Source organism: Bombus vosnesenskii, unplaced genomic scaffold, assembly GCF_011952255.1.
Source record: "Bombus vosnesenskii isolate JDL3184/JDL3185 unplaced genomic scaffold, Bvos_JDL3184-5_v1.1 scf7180000013264, whole genome shotgun sequence".
Taxonomy (NCBI): domain Eukaryota; kingdom Metazoa; phylum Arthropoda; class Insecta; order Hymenoptera; family Apidae; genus Bombus; species Bombus vosnesenskii.
Genome location: NW_022882924.1, coordinates 7,323,412 through 7,341,539, shown reverse-complemented (window position 1 = coordinate 7,341,539; position 18,128 = coordinate 7,323,412). Strand labels below are relative to the sequence as shown.

Genomic DNA, 18,128 nt, shown 5'->3' with positions numbered 1-18,128 from the left:
GAATGCTGAGAATAATAATTTCGTTTGTTACAACGTGTCGACTTGATATGTATCGTTGAAAATTCGTGTCGCACGAAACATATTAAAATTTGTTGATAATAATTTATTTCTAAAAAGGGCATTCCAAAGATGATTGACGGGAGTTAAATACTGTCAATAGTTTAAACGTTTGAGAATGTGTATATAGCTTTATATATTATATAATATTGGTGTAAAAGTACATTTTATACCGTCGAATAATTATTTACATACTTTTTCAAACGGTTTACATACTGCTCAAAAATATGCGAAAAGTCAGAAACAATTTCATTCTTCATTTTACGTATTAAAGAATATTACGACACGACAAAAGTGTTAAGACCCAATATGTGATAACGACGTTAGTGTTTGCGCATTACCAAGCCACGTGTAATTGTTTCATCGTTTAAATTCTTTGTCTAAAAATCGTTTAATTTTTAAACTCAACGTCATCGAAACTGTATCGAAAGATAATCAAAATTATTCCAACGATTTATGTAGTAATTATGATACGTTTAGCGTTAAGTTTGTTAAGACGATAGTTTAAATCTTTATTCTGTCGATTTCATAAGAAAATCACAAATAAATTAATTCATTAATTTCACGTCATTAATTTGTATACTTTAGTGAAATCGATTATTAAACGTTATAAATCCACCGAAACATGTAGATATGTGTTATTTATAAGAGCAGCGTACATCTATTGAAACATTCAATTTCTTTCACATGTAAAATTTAAATGAAATATGGAACGAGGCGATAACAGTAAGCGGCTAAAAACATTTTTTAGTTTATAGTACTTTATCAAAAAACGACGAGAATGGTAAGCTTCTAAAATTAAAATATTCCCTTTTTTTCGATACAAAACGTGTATAAAATTTGGTCTCAGTTATATCTATAGCTATTGCGTCCCTTTAACGAGGTGCGTCAGAATTGGAAATTTCACGGTAACTGAGGAAAATCGCAGCCATCCTCGTTTCATCGAAAACTCGCTCGCATCGCGATTTCAATTTTCCAAGTTCCGCGGTTTCATTACGAAATTCATTAAATTCAGACCGATCGGCGGTTCAGCAAATATTTACGATTCACTCTCGCGTTCTAATACACGCACCGTGTACACGCAGCGCAAATTTGACACATTACCGATCGTAGAAATAGAACGGATACAATTTGGAAGCGAACATTTTCCACGAAGCAGAGTTCGAAACGTTAAAGCCACTTGGAACTTAGGTCGGGAAATTCCCCCACTGCGTTAGTGCATTAAAATTCAATGTAGCCGTCAACGATTTCTTCGCGAGGCAGAGAATTTCAACGATGATTCGCCTTGGCGAAATAAAACTGCGAAAAAAGGGGAGAAGAGAGGCGAAAGAGAAATTCAAAGAAAATTCGACTTTGATAGTTCGAGTTTCTCCTCCGTTCTTTCCGCAGACGAATCGGTGAAAATCGTTTCGTACCCTCTGATTCATATCGTAAGAGCACGCGTCATTACTTACATGGAATGTAGCCTTTTTGCTACAGTCTGTCAAATCCGCTGTCGTCATCTCCTATTATTTTATATAATCGTGGTACACGTGGCACACGTAGTTTAATACATGTAAGTATAGAAATACGTACGTAACAAGTAAAATGGCTCGGTAGTCGCATCGGATACGGATCATGAGATATATACAAAGCGAAAGACCGAGAGAGGTGGTGATCACTTCCGGTTTTTAAAGTGTAGGTGGTGCTATTGCGCTTCACTTTCCGCTACACTAACAGAACTCGGTCTAATCGAGGTTTACTTCTCCCGTGTAGTTTATGCGTATGCGTGTACATTGCGTGGAAATGAGAGAAAGAGAAAAAAAGAAAGAGAGACGGTCACGTGTAGGTGTCAATTTATGAACTCGTTATACCGGCGTCTTTGGCAGTTTCCTGCGCGTCGGTGATGAGGGCGTTTTATCCGTTTCCCCTTCTGAAAAACATTTCAGGTTCGTCGTAAGAATAACAGCAAATAGGGACACACCAGGCAGTGTCGCATTTTAACTTTATAACCTGACATATTTGTTTTACTTTTAATGGCTTAGTTATTTTTTATAGACAGGACCATATGGTTTTAGTAGAAACGGCGTACGAAATTGCGTTGTGGTGCAATAAAGAAACGAACATCGCATAAACTAATATATACAGGATATCTTCCTTTGTCGATATCTTCCATTGACATAAATAAGAGAAAAATGTTATATAAGCGTACGAGGTCATTTGAAACTTTATTGAAAAATTCACGACAAAAGTACAAAGCACTAGAGGAATGACGATACACGGAAATAGATTAATATCGTATACAGCGCGTTTTAAAATGTTGGCTGTTTCTGTCAGTGAAAGACTGACGATGATAAAAAATAGAATTTATTACCGTGTAGAAAATTCATTTTATTTCAATTCAATAAATCAATCATCAAGTCTTTACGTACCACTTCACTATACGTATTAATATTTACTTAAAACATGAGTAACGTGAAAATGGAATATGTATATCGAAGGACGAAGTTTATTGTTTCTCTCATATTTTATTTCATTTCATTTTTTATTTTGTGACTCTTCGATAAAACTTCAACTGACCTATGTTCGTGTTTAACATATGTATTTTTTTTATTTACTCCCATAAAACACATTCATAAAATTTGTCTGAAGATACTGGGACACCGAATTAACTAATCATTGACATACCTACCAAATAATGATATAACTCAGTTTTTTAAACAGAATGGATATCATATGGAAGTTAAAATCTGCAGATATGAAAAGTAGAAGAAATATTTCAGGCAATAAAGTTAAATATGAACATAGTGCATTTTCAAATGTTCATTTGCGCTGAAACGATATGCAATAGTTTTCTACTCGATATAATGTGCTGCACAACACACAGATTACAAACTGTAATCCATATTTAAAGATAACATCGGAAGGACGAATGCACTACTATTGACAAACGCGTGGAATTTACTCTTTTCCCGTTCTTGCGCGCGTTAAAAACGCGCTTGTCTGTATCGCGCGTGACTGACGAGTCCTCGTTCCGTACAAGTTATCGATTTTAAAGCCGACGATGCACTTCGCCGACACTGTCAGCGTCTAACGATTAGTCGTTTTCGCCTGGTAGCACGTGTACATGACGATTTTCGACGATGTTTTGCGATTCGTTCTCGTACTCACCCATCAGCAGTCCCAGACTTCCCGGCCCTTTTCCCGATGACGGCACAGCGGCTAAATCCTCCGGCAGGTCCCCGCTGCGTGTTTGTGACGCGTAAAAGCAGCGATAGTATACAATAAAGCAATTCGAATGACCAATCTGCGAATTCCATTCGTTCGACTACTTCTCCTCAACGGTCTGTTAGACGTTATACTTACGTGTCGCCAGCATGCTCGACCACCAACTCGATCACATCGTCGCCTCGTTCTGTTATTTGAAGGACTTCTTCGAAACTTCGATCTACCAGAGACACTCCGCCCCACTCTAGCACCTGCAGAAATAAACAAATTTTTATTCGAGTCTCGTGGATTTCGTAGACGTGGTTCACAGACGAACCGGGATTTCAATCATTTCCCGTCTACGGACGAAGATATTTCACGATATAACGTCGTTTCTGCGATATCATAAACCATACGAAACGAGAAACGAGAAAGAATTATTTTTGGAAGCATTAGAACCACTGTCTACGGAAAAGTCGCTTATACGTAAGCGTCTAGCGTAAGCGTAGTCTATTAGAAGACGCGACGATATGTCTACACCGGTCTACGAAGACTGAACATTTTGTTTCATTACTATAATGAAGAGCGACGAGCAAGATGCTTTCATCCTATATCAGTACATTCGTTTATAGCTGCAACATAAGCTACCGACAACGTTAACGCCAGTCATCATGAGGGAAACGCGTAGCAACGAAAATGATTCGCTGCTGTTTCGTGGACAGGTGCACGTTATTTTCAATGACCGCTGCATGGAAACGTACTTACTGTTGGCATGAGCGCGTCTAATGCGCGTCTATGAAGCAACGCTTCGTAGACGGTGAGTCTTAGATGCAGGAAAGGATCATCTGTAGCTTTGACATTATTTTCTTATCTTACCTTCTTTTTGCATTTCTATAACGACTACACCTAATCTTGTAAATTGCAAACGTATCGTTTTTAGATGGCTCAGATAATAATTCTTAAATAGTATTCTGATCATTCTCGAGGATACTCGATGATACTCATTTTCAGTAAATCTTTTGATACTTACGAACGAGGGTGTACACCCGAGAAGTTATATACAGGAGGAGAATAAACGAACTTACTGGACGATAAGAGACGGATAATTTGGTTCTAGGAGTAGGACATAGATTTAATCGCGAAATTATATGAAAGAAGTTTGAACCACGGCCGGTTATAATCAGACCAAGAATTGATCGCATCTGTTAAAACTAGAGAACTCGCGAAATCTTCCTACTGTCTTAATTGCTTCGATAAATTTTCTGTTTGAACGGGAATAAACCACAAACCTCGGTGAATTTATTATATTCGGTTCAAGTTATAATTTGCTGTAGTACCTAACCATCCATCTGACAGATAATTCTGTCGTCACTTGTATCATGTGTAAAATCCGTCCATCTGTCTCATCGACTCGTTTAGTATTAAAGAAAATATTGCACCGTGTGACTACGAAGTTTTAGGATTAGCCTCGTAAAAGGTAGAACTCTCGAGGAAATGACTTTAGTTGTTTCAAGTTTTCGATATAAGTTCGTATTAAATTTGTACAGCATACAGCACGATCGTAAAATGTTCGAGTAGCTACGTAGAAATCATCGGCCGAAGTATTTGTGACAGACGCGATTGAAACGAATGGATTTAATAAACATAGGTGAGATTATGATTCTATGAAAATTCTCTGTGCTTATTATCTTCGTTAAACTATCGCGTATATTTAATATCTTTACGATTCAAAATTAAACGATCACATATTATTGAATTAGCACGATTTCGCAAGATATAGCTTTCCAGTCAACGTTCACGATTGCGGAACGTTTGCGTTGCGCACAGCTGTCGATAACTTAATTAAAATCACAGCTGGAGAGAATGGTTGTCGATACTCGCACGCATTAACCGCTTGCAATATGTTAGCTGCTCAACAGTGGACGCAAGTTGCCAGAACATCTTTATTTTCTTCGGGATCTAAATGGCCATTAAATTTCTATGCAACAGCCTGCATCCATGACACCAATTTTTAGTCATAAAGTTTGAACGTGTGATCGAATTTCTAGAAGAGCGATGCAGCAAATGTAATTTTAAAACGAGTGAAATTTTTAGAAAATCTACTTCGCAAAGAAGATTGGACTTTTGAAATGTTATATCGTGCCAAAAATATGTACGAGAATTGATCATCGAATGACACCGAGGATGTGAATTTTCAATTGTATCGCTTCTCTTATACAATGTTGCCTTGTTATATGTATATTTAATTATAGTTCTACGTAGTGTTAAAATTGTCTTAATATTACGCTTCATACTCCTATGTTCTTCCGAAAATAGAGCAGTAATCATTTCAGCAAAATGATTATAATTTTGATTGCAGCAGGCAAATGAGATAGCTCCATCTAAAATTTGTATTATCATGATAATAGATATTATGGGAAAAGGAACCAGGATTGTCATTGTACAAATGTAATTCTCCGAAGATTTCAGAAATTAACACGCTCCATCCAATTTTTCCTACCCTTCCATATAGCTCCAAAAATCATTGTATTTAAAAGTTTCGAATAAATATCGAAACATCGTTTTCTGAAATAACGTGCCGCGTCATAAGAACATCCATGAATAAGAAATTCGTCAGAATAACGCTCTAAATTCGGAAAAGGAGAAGATACTTCGACGCTACACGTTTAATCATCAACTTTGAACGAATACGTTAACGTGAAAAGAAGCGTATGAGATCCTACCTTGTCACCACGTTGTACACCAGCTTTTGCCGCTGGTCCATCTGGCACGGTCCACATCACGTATGCAAAGGTACGTCCATCAGCCACTGTTTTACCACCGATTATCCTTAGGCCAAAACCAGCGGCTGTAAAAATCAGATGAACGTGGAAGGTAGATATCGATAGAACGTGCACGGTTCTGCTACGATGCATTAAATAAATTTTGTCGAACGTGCACGAAAGAATTTCGGAAGTTATACAAGAACAAAGTTCGGTAAAACAAAGTTCAGTGGGGCAACAAATGGATTGACAATTTCATAGTGCTTTCACGATACTAATGTTGATTATTGGGATAAAAATTTCATCGTATTTGATGGCTGCGCAATAATAAATAATATCCGGGGAAGTTGAGCAGGCACGCGGGAAGGCTGACCTTTATATTTGTAAATTGGTATTCATCGCGGCTGGTGAGTTCACCGACAGAGTACAAAATTTCGCGGTATATCTGAAACGCAATCTTTTGTGCGAAATTCTAAATTAAACGAGATTTACGGCTATAACGCGCGGCCTGTTTCACTCGTCAATCGATAACACGAAATGTCACGACAACTTTATTATTACATGACACCTACAAACGTCACCTGTTCGGTTTTCCCTTTTTTCTTCTTTTCATCGCACTGCCGCCTCGTTACGATTGTCCTGTAATCCATATTGAAAGACTACCTTCCGATTTCCGCGCGGTGCACAAGTTAATGGCGTATTGACGAGATACGTTAAAAGATCGGTATGTACACAGAGTTATTGCGAGTAGATATGAATATTGATGAGCCTGGAGAAACTGCCTCCGACTCGGTTAACACTGGTTTCCCGGTGGTTCGTATTGTACGTGATATTTAGAATCTTCGTTTGTTAAGTACAGACTAAAAAGATTTGTAAAAAGAATAGATATATCGATCGAACGTGAACAAAAATAACGTAGAGTAAAAACTTTGTTCGCTAAGTATCATTAGTATTATTTGATCTCCGCTGATGTATTTTTGCAATTAATCGAAGAAAATTACGTGTTATTAATATGCACAACGAATCGAGTTTGTTAGTCAATAAAGATATACAGTATAATAATTAAAATGTCGTATCTTTTATTGAAAAATGGTAATTCATTAGGGTATAGATGGAAATGTAGACAAATCGTCGAATCCAATAATTGCGAGGATACGAGTGCTTCTGTGGTTCACTGTAAATGTATCCTCTAGATTTCGTGGTTTATTAATTTTTGATCGAGATATTAAGATATATATTAATTATCACACATTTCCTCTTTCCCGTTGAATCACGGAACAATTTTATACCTAAAGAGCGATTTGAGTGATTGAAAATAGAAGTAACAGAGAACGTTGAAGTGTTGAAGTTAAATCGATATCAGCTTAATTCTCTACAAAAGATAAATGGTATTTTTTCGCGTAAAAAAAAGAAGAAGAATGGTCGAACGTGATAGTTAACGATCCAATTAAAAAATGCTCCAGAACATAACCTATGCAGGTAAAAAAAAGTCTCACACTTTTGACCATTTTTATAAAACTTTCTAATTGCTATGTGAATCGATGTTTATTAACTTCAACAGTATAATTTCCGTCTACCATCGAATGTTTAACATTGATCGATAGTTTCAAAGAGCGCAAAAATTATCTCGCTTGTAATCTAACAAAATTGGAATCCGTCGTTGAGCTCTACAATCAAAGTAAAGCAACGATTGAATTTCTGTTATCGTACGTCAATTGCCATTAATTTTCATACAAATACAAACTCAGAAAGTCAAACTCGGAAACGTTAATTTTATCTAAGCAAAGGAGATTACACAGTTATAGACGAGCGAAAGCAAACGACAAACATGGATATTACTCTTGATAGATGTTCGAGTAACGAAGTAAGCGCGTGATTAACACCGAATTAATTTAATACGACTACTAGGACGATTAATGAACCACGTTAGATACGCGGCATAACGTATATAGCAACAGGTTTTAGGGGATTTTAGCGCGATATAGCAATTGCTAGATTAACGAGTCCGTAAGTCATACGAACGAAAGAGCCAGGCTAATCAGAGTCGTTAATCGCTGAGTTCCTCGCGGAAATTTCACTTCGAATCGTCTCTCCTCGTTCCATCTTCCACTCTAACGAATTCTTCGCTTTTTCTTCCGATGAAAGCTAAGGTGGAACACAGCGTTCATAATCCTGGAATGGATAAATCGAAAAAGAGAAAAAGGAGCGGTCGAAAATTGAACGAAGTAGAATGTCGGAGGATGAGAAGTTCGTTGCTCGTATGAAGAGAATCGGGCAGAGTTTTGATGGGCGTCGGCGCGGGAACGCCAATCAAGGGCCGTCATTCAGGCTTAATTAACAGGCTGGGAACAGCGGACCTGCGATAAGGTCTGCAGCCGCAGGCTTGCTCTGGTAATGACGTTGCAGCGCAATTATCTGATCGGTTGGCCGTTTCTCCGCGGAATTTTCGATAAATACTTCGCCAGCCGGAGTCCATCTTGTTAACGTTCGTCCACGGAACGAACGTTGGGCCCAACGGTCGTGAAAATTTGCCTCGCAGATTCGCGGCAAATCGAATTTCCCGTTGCCCTTTCTCCGAAGCGATCGGATTAATTCGCCGAACAGAGCCGGCTCGCTCGCGAAAGTGCACAGATAACACGCCAGCATAATACAGCGAAAAGACGCTTCCAATTACGCATTCTCGATCCTCTGGACGTTTATAAATCTTTATAAGGTTGATTTAAAACACGCGAAACGGACAGGATTTAATGCACGAAGACTGAACTGGGTTAGATATAAATGTTTGATGGATGAGGATGAGAGATATTGATACAGGAAGAAGATGAATAGGTTCGTTTTTCAAACTTTTTTACTGTATCATTTCGTGAACTGAATTAATTAAAACTCTCGAGGATACTGTGAATGAGATTTCTCTGTATGATTAGAATGAATGTTACGTAATAGGTTTTATATCGATATTTCTTTTCGTTTCTTTTTTTTTCTTTTTTTCTACAAGCAACACTCTCTTTGTTGCTATCTATATTCTTATTCCTGAATAAATATGAACAGAATATAATAATATGCTGAAGAGGATGATATTTATAAACTTTTCTCATTTAAAAGATACGAATACAAGCAATTTGCATGATCAATTCTTATTCCAGTTTGCAGAACTTGTCCTTCTTCCACTTTTATAGATTTTAATTAGCTAGAAGTTTTCTGACGATATTATTTATAATTGGCTGCGAATTTTTACCTTTCTGTGATAAAATAGAATGTTTAACCAGTTTTATGGTAATTTGACTGTTTATTTAACAGTTTTACCATCTCTTTCATTCGCAAGGATATCCATATGTGAGGGAAGCTGTTCAAATATAATATAATAGAGGTACTTTCACAATAGCGAGACCGTAAAATCAGTGGAACGTTAATGTAAACGTGTTTCGTATATGTCGACAGAAATGTAAGTGGATAAAAATTTGTAACTATGACTAAAAAAGTACGTGCAAATAGATATTTAACATCTGGTCGATATACTGTATGCAATGTAAGGAAACGAATATTCACGCATAGATCACAGTTGTATTATATTAATCGATACATGAAGTGTTTCGATGCTAAAAGGTGCATTTCGAAAAAAAAATTTCTCTACACTTAAGTCAAATATCCTTTATACCTAGTGAAATTGTTTTAAGATCAATTACAGTATTTATTTCAAACTTTGATATTGAAGTATTGTCAAGTATAGTCAAAGAAGTTATTTTTAATTCCACCCTTTTCAAGCTTATTTTTGTACAAAATACTGTTTATCCACATCTTTGTCCAATGTACTTTATCAATTACTCGTATATTTACTATAATTCGTAGGTTTATTTCATTTCAATCTAATAGTGCAAATTAATATATCATAAAAATATAAACAAAGTACTATAAATTCAATTCTAATATAGATACTACATGTATAAAATATTACATTGTCTACCTTCTGTGAATGCGTTTCGAACACTTGATGTAGCATAAAAGTTCAAACGATTGTACAAGTACCAGGTTTATGAAGTTATATAATGACTTTAAAACGACTTAAAAAATAGTTCAACTCCTTTATGACCCCGTTATTCCTTTGTGCTCTTTATAAATGTCCTCTAAAAAATGACGCACAAGCGACTCAATCTAAAGTTATTACAGAAATCTGCATGTATAGTTCCTCCCATACAAAGCGTGTTTGAAACTGAAGTCTAAAGCAAGTCAATTTATCACCATTACAGCTTTCTTTCGTTTTCCAACTACGGCCACCACGCTATGTCCTATTTTATATGCCCTATAGCGTTTTTGTGAATTTAAATATTCATGAGGTTTGTCACCTAATTCTAATTATGGCCATCGTTTCGAATAGCCAACTATATGTATAAGAAGGAAAAATAAGATCGATTATTAAAATTGAAATTCTCCGGTAAACAGAATTAAACTAATACCGAAAGTTAATTTTCCTCGTGCTAGTACCATCGATGCTGGTAGAGAAATCTTGAGTTATTCCTGTTCGCCATTAAGCAAATTTTTCCTTGTTATTTCATAGAAAGATGATAAAGTTTTCATAATGAAAGTCTTCGAGAAAGTATTCTGATAAGTCAAGAAAATATTTAATATATCTCAAATGAATGTTTTAATACAACAAGTGGCTTTCGTAATTTGCACTATGTAGACAATTGATTTGAAATGCTTTTAAAAGAATGTAACGCCATCGTGTGTTTGATACAATGTAACTTGATTTCTCTGCCATTGTTTTTCTAAAGAACAAAGAATAAAATAACTGGTTGCGTTTAAATCCACGAGTTGAGAAGAGAAACTTCAATTTTATCGTTTACGATTGAATTTCAGTCGAGCCAAACGTATGGAAATTAGAGAAGATCGTTGCATACGTACACGATGAGACGAAAAACTACTATGCTACTAAACTCATGCCGCGTATAGTTTCAGTTTCAGAGAAAAATTGTTTATGTTAAAGAGGCAATTACTCAAAAAATGAAAGTACTCTTCTAAAGGACTATAAAAGTAGTAATATTGGTGACTATCAAATCTAAAGGGAGTAATACATTTTTATATTCCACTTTCCGTGAGACGTAGCTGGAAATAGAGAAATTCTGTTCGTTATAACAGCTTCTCTTCAAGCTTGAAATTTCCACGATATTCACATTTGTTGTAAATCATAAATAAATATAATAGAACTACTGAAAACAAGGACCAGAGTAAACAAAGGACAAAGGAGGGAATTTCTCAATGCCTGAATAAATCATTCCCGTACAATGCGAAATTTTATTAACTTGTTGTGTAGCATTCGTGCAGGAGCTCGTTTGACAAACAATGACGAATAAGAGTCGCAGCGGGCTCGTTTGAAAAGGATCGTGATTCCGTGCTAAACAGCGCAAGGCGCGAATAAAAAAAAATATTTGCATGAAAGGAAGTCGTCATTGAATAGATTCGCTGAAATGAACGAGGAATTCAAGAGAAGCGAGAAAATTGAATTTCAAAGCAACAACAGGCTGCCTCGAAAGAAATTATGGCTGTTTGGTTCGAACGCTCCGAACATCGTTCAAAACCTATTTATTTACATAGACACTTAAAGAAAATTAGAACGAGAGAAAAGGAGCGGCTGGAGATGAGAGGAAAAAAGAAAGCCGTTTAAAATCACGCTGTACGAAAATTCAACGGAGTCGACTTTCTCTCAAATGTAATTTCACCTGTAACGATAATTTGATCCAACGTTGATGGAAGGTTAATTATAAAAATAAAGATTGGCAACCTAATCTCTGTTGCCAGCAGCAGCTTTTCAACTTTTAAATAACACTGCAAATACATGTAATGCGCGTATTTTTACTGTTAGACGACATTAACAGTTTTAATTGCTTTGTCATTTTTTTTTTAATTTTTTACTTTCGTTATTACCTCAAAATCGTAATTATGTAACCTGGTACAATGTATATGATGGGATAAGTATGAAGCCTATAGGATATGTACTGTCTTGAGTGTTAAAGACTCTTGCATAACCATAAATATTTCACTGCGAAATTAATGAAAGAGATAAAAACAGGTTATTTATATTAGATACAAATCTTTTAGGGTTACTAGTATCTACTATAATTTTATATTTTACTATCCATATCCGAGAGCAATGCAAAATTTCTATTTACGAGTAGATGTACTCTTAAAGTGGTGTACTTGATAACATTTCGTGTCTTGCACTCTGAAGGCTCGTACGAAATCGTCCTTAACCATACCATATAAATGTAAAATGTATAAGACAGAGAAGAAAACGCAAAGGGAAATGAGCCGTACATTTAGACATTATCTCTACGTATATAGCGTGAAATGGACTTCTGTGTAGAACCGTGTACAAAGTATTTACGCAGAATATGTCAAAAATGTGCGTGTGTACGATAAGACGTTGGAAATAAAAAATTTAATTAATTATACACAGCAAAGATAAAAGATAATATACAATGAAACACTGGTACTCTGTGAAGTCGTCTTAAGACGAAACTTATCTCCATTCACTGCTACATCATTAAATCAAACAAAACTATTCAACTTCGAACTTTAAACTTGGAACTTCAACAACGTCTAAAGGTCTCCGACAAATAGCTGATTTAATTAAACAGCACGCGTATATATTTCAAAGTAGCGCGCTAATTGTTTAATTATTCCAATTATTATTTATCTTGTTCGTGATACTTTTCTTCATTTTGAAAGATTCTGTAAAATGCCATTACCGCTTTCTATTCCGATTGTAAAATTGTAAAATTTTCAGTACATGATATATACTTCGCAGATTTACGACTTCCATGTATCTTTATCCAACAAACGATTATCGTATCGGAAAAATTAAACAACGTTTTGCACGAATTGTGGTCAAGATAAATACTTCGTACATTCGATTTAACAACGCTTCCTCTTCCCCCATCTTTGGCTAATAAATTTGCTCGAAATTTATGAGAAAGGCAAGCAAAATCAACCAGTTGACGAGTAACATTTTTACCAATACCTTGGATGAAACTACAGAGGTATGAAACTGGAAATAATTGTTAGTATCTATGGTATCGCCGTTAACGCGAGTAAATTCGTTGCAATAGACTCATGCATGCATCATTGGTTTCATTGAAACGAATTCTAATATCCGCGGACACAATCGACCATTTTAATGCGTTCGTACGATATCTTTTTATTGAATTACTCGCGTATGGGTTTTATACTATTCACGAGGCTCGCCTATGATTAAATATTAGATACGGAAATTAATTTTAATTTGTTCGTGTACTATTCAGGTCGTCGTTCGTTTTTTCGTACTTGATTTTCCCGAACTTGATGCCCTAATCAATTTACTGCCCTGCTGTAAAGGAGTGTAAAGCGAGCAAACGTATCTGGCAACCCGACGAATAATTAAATATGACGCGTACACCGGCTAGACCCATGTCACTGTTTTCATTACTTTCGCTCTATACCAACTTTTATGACCGCGTTTTATCTCGTTTACCCAGCTGGTTAACTGCGTTCTGTATCCCTGAATATCTACACGCACATTAAACGTTCGATTGGATTCGAATAGCGACTCGATATTCGACAGTAAAAATAGGAAAATATCGTGTACGCTGAACATGCTTTTACGCCCCCGCTTCTAGGTATTACAACGTCTATCTATCTCGTATATAACGAAACGAAAAATCGATTAGTATTATAGTTAAATGACGGATAATACGGAAAAGAGAAAAAAATTCAGGATATGTAAAAAAGAAAATCAATTCGTGCTAAATTATCGTGTACTCACTCCTGTGCCCTTTGTCTAAAGTCGGATCTCTTCTTAGTTTTATCCTTCTCTTTGCATTCACCCATGGCGCTGTAATGAACGATAAAATAAAGTGTGGACATTTATTTTTCGATTCCAATTTAAGAAAACGATTTATTCAGTTTACAGAAATAGAATAAATGGTAGAAGATCAGTGGTTTTTAAAAAAGAAAATCTGCTTTCTCGCAACGAGACAAGCGATCTTGAAAAGTATAAAGAAAAAGGTGTTTCTGTTAATACCGACGGTCAATTGGTAACAAAAGAGGAATCTTTGACGCGTCGAAAAAGATTACGTTAGTTTTCCTTTTTATAATGCAGACGCGTGACTTCCACTCGATGTAGCGTGAAAGCGATTTCGTTTATACTGTACCCCGAATTCTAGTACCGATCGATGCTCATTCTTGCAGAAAGTGCGGCTTGATGTCTCTTAGTATTTTTTACTAGTGCTGGATATTTTCGTGAAGGGCAGCGAAACGAAACTGAACATCAATTGACAAAATGTTCCCTCCGCGTCGTCACGAAAAGATTGACAATCCAAGTTCAAGAAACAAATTGAATGAGAATCATCATTAAGAAAATTGAAAATCATTTCATTACCGAAGCAATTTCATTCTTTAAACAATTTTCTTGTGTGCCGTATCATTCCGTTTGTTTCGTGCTTATGTCGTATACCTCCTTCAAGCGAACTTTATGGAATTTTTGTAAAGCTTATTATTTGTTGAACTGTCTGGAAATATCTAGCAGGCTAGACACTTCTATTTTCGGCCGAAATTGAAATTTTCTAGAAACTATCGTAGAAAAGCTTCTCATATCCGTTTTATGACGACCTTCGCAGGAATCTGTACACTGATAAAATTTCATATCCCGCTAGATCCGTTAGAAATTGCATCGAAAAATCGGGTTTATCTTTTGAGATAATCTTCACCTTGCTTTATGTTCAGCCCATCTTTTTTTATTTTCCTATTTGGACAACTATATCCCGACGGATATACAGGTACTTTCATTCTTTTGAAAAATGTCCAAAGCAGGTGCTACATTCGAAGAGACTTTAAAGGAGAAGAAGATTCTCCATATCTTGTTTTATTTGATTCTAAACTTTCCTGCAATATACTTAGCGTAGAGAATAACAGGTGCTATCCTTCAAATCTGTATATAGCAAGGTACACGGGGTATATTTGCATTCAGACAAAAATATTATCGTATGGATATTAGCATATGGATTTTGCGATATCGTTGTAAATACTTTCCAGTATCGCTATATCTTTTCTCGTATCTTTTCGCTAAAAATAACTTTTGCGTTTAATTTCGAGCTTTTTATAACTCGATGAGAAACCTCGTTTCTTATTTTAAATATATTTTGAATACATAGAAAAATTGGGAATATCGTATATTTTAACATACGCCGCATAAGATGAAACTCGACGTTTAATTAATTTTTCAAGTCAGATATGTAGGAGGATTTTTCAATTGAACAAAATCCTACGGCTTGAAATAACCAGCTCTGAAAACTGTCCCCTGATGGAAATTGCAAATTTCTGCGTTAAAGTAATTTATGAAATTTCCTTTCTCCTTCTAATAAGAGAAAAAGGTATTAAAAATAACCAATTTCATCTCGAGCACGATGGAAAAAGCGACGAATGATTACGTAAAACCGCTACTAGAAACGTCTTGTCACAAGCTTTTTTATCAGAATTTTCTCTGATCATTACCATTTACTGAGTTTTTTACGCTTCATTGCCTTAATATTTTTATGCGCAACTTTTTTTCACTTTTCCCCTGCGGATTCATTATATATATATATATATGTATATATGTATGTATATTACTATCAAACAATTTTTGTAAATGTCGCTTCCAACGTTCACAAAGCTGTTTCCTATTATAACGAACGAGCTTGGAAGGATATTCCGCTTTTTATTAGAAAAGCACGGTTCCAGATTATCTACCAAATTAAATTCCCGATTCCGAATTAAAGGAATTTAATTACCAGCAGGGGAGAAAGCCTCCTATTTAGAACATAATACCGGCGAATTTGTTTGGATCTGCCTATCAGTGTCTTATATGTTTAGTTTTGAAAAATCTGCTAATGTCAACTGTTCTTCGTTATTCCTTTCATCGCTAATTCATTTACTTTCTATATTCGTCGATTTTTTTAGTCCAACGAGCACGGTCTTTTAATAACTTTGCGTTAAAAATCCACGACCTTTTTTTCTCTCTTCGAAATCTAAGGTAAATAAAAATTTGAATCTCATTAGAGAAGTGCCCTCAAGAATTTAAGAATAATTTCGTCTCTGTTGGACTTGAGAAAATAAAATAACAACGTGAAATAAAGGAGACGAAAGAACGGAAAAAGATACAAAGTAAAATAATCCAGGGGAAGAAGAGAAAAAAAAACAATAATTAAAATAATAATAAAATTGAAATTACATTCAGCAAGAAAAAGAAGAGAGAAATACCTTGCAAGAACGAGGTTCGTTGGATAATTAACGAGAAAAGTTACAAATCTCGAAAGCATCCCGTACGAAATACACGCTATTACGTACCACATCGAGAAGAGAATATAAATAAAGAGAAATTTTCTCGCGTTATTCGTTTTCCTAATTGGATCAGCGTAAATGGCGCTTTCGTTCCATAAGCAACTGCAATGACCTAAATTCGACATTTAAACATTCGACTGCATCTCGGGTCCATTTATTCTCCGTATCACCCTTCTACTTAACGATCTCCGATAACGTCGGTATTAGTGGAACATTATATCTCTGATTTTAGTTGCGTCAAACATCCTACGTAGCAAGACTTTTGCTCGAGGATCCGTGAGAGATCCTCGAAGTACCAAGATAACCGTCGAAGTTATTGTTAGCAGATAACGCGCCTCGGGCGCGAAGGAAGCAATGAAAATCTCGCAACGCGCTAATATCGAATAACATTGGAAGGATACTTTAATGAAAGATTCTACTACGAGATACTTACTCATGTCATTGTCCGCGTGATGAATAACGATCTTGATACTTTCTCCATCCACCAGGCTTCCTTGTCGAGCAAGCTCACGATCTTCGGCTGCGACTCTATTCACTGCCGACGGAGGTACTTTGGCAGCTCCTGAAGAACCCGAAGATGCCAATCCCTTTATCGCGTTTATATCCGGTCTGAAATCAAAACGTCACCAGTTGATTTTATATCGGAATACGGGAACATCGATGAGAAGTAAGAACGATGGAAAGGAGAATGTAGGAGTAAAAAAGGAATATTGGAATATCGAAGCTTAACTGTAACGAATCGTGTACATCTACACAAAAGTTTTAATGGTTTATACGAAGAGAAGACACATTTTGATTTATTTAATTATTTGTTAAAATAAAAAGAACAAAACACTTTGGTTTATTCTATTAATTGAAAATGATACTTGATACTTGAAAAAATATATTTGATGTGGGTCATGTAGATGTTTGTGCGTTTATGAAAGATTTGAATTTACGAGAACTCGAATATACATAATATGCAAAAATATATAAAACATCCAAAGTAAGGTACTTGTTGTAACATTTCAAGGATGAGGCGATTCTCTATTTACGTTCCATTTCTTTAATCCTATTTATAAAAACTGAAATTTCCATAAAAATTTGCCATCTATCGATAATTCATTTTTATGTGAAGCGAAAACCGTACTACATACGAACGATATGTTTTTTCGTATAACCTTCGCGTCGAGTACTAACAGTTTAAAAATCATACGATGAAAACGTTGGATGAAATATTTCACAACGATAATTTCATCATGAAAAATATAAAGAATAACTTACTACACGCGGATACATGTTTAGAATATTGCGACTGTACGATGCAAAAGTAGATCTCATTATTCGTTCGTTAAATCATAATGTTTTGCGGGATTACAGTTTTGCTAAAATTCCCTAATTCCGTCACATTATTAGTGGAATCAGAACACAATGCAGAAACTTGCTAAATTCAGTTTCCAGGTTGTCTATTTCGTTTCGCTTCGGTATCGATAATTAATCGTGCGTAGCATGAATCGATTAATTTGTGCAAATTGAAATGATTCGAAATTACGAGAACAATCGTGATTTGAGACAGTGCACCGGTTTCGCTGCCTCTTTGAAGTGAATTTAATTGCGTTTATCTGTTAGTACGTGTTTCGTTCGTGTTTCCTGCGAAGAAAAATTGATTCCAAAATGGAAAGACAAAAATCTCAACCAGCACTCATTTAGAGAAAGAATAAATTTCTCTGTTCCTCCTTCTCTTAACAATATCGTTAATGCTTTCGAATTCTGTAACAGAATTAATTACGAAAT

General features: G+C 35.6%; 1 protein-coding gene across 10 annotated transcripts in view; it reads right to left on the bottom strand.

Moving 5' to 3' along the window:
• The window catches only part of LOC117238027 (regulating synaptic membrane exocytosis protein 1), a 145,720-nt gene that overhangs the window by 28,230 nt on the left and 99,362 nt on the right, over positions 1–18,128 (bottom strand). For all 10 annotated transcript variants that reach the window (XR_004494106.1, XR_004494107.1, XM_033502571.1 and 7 more), the window contains 6 exons: positions 16,789–16,964; positions 13,801–13,869; positions 5,967–6,091; positions 3,403–3,515; positions 3,208–3,281; positions 1,911–1,969 (listed from right to left, as the gene is read on the bottom strand). Coding sequence is in view for 8 of the 10 variants with exons in the window: in XM_033502571.1 (XP_033358462.1) it covers positions 1,911–1,969; positions 3,208–3,281; positions 3,403–3,515; positions 5,967–6,091; positions 13,801–13,869; positions 16,789–16,964 (616 nt within the window). In the remaining 2 variants the exon portion in view is untranslated. The remainder of the gene's footprint in view (positions 1–1,910; positions 1,970–3,207; positions 3,282–3,402; positions 3,516–5,966; positions 6,092–13,800; positions 13,870–16,788; positions 16,965–18,128) is intronic.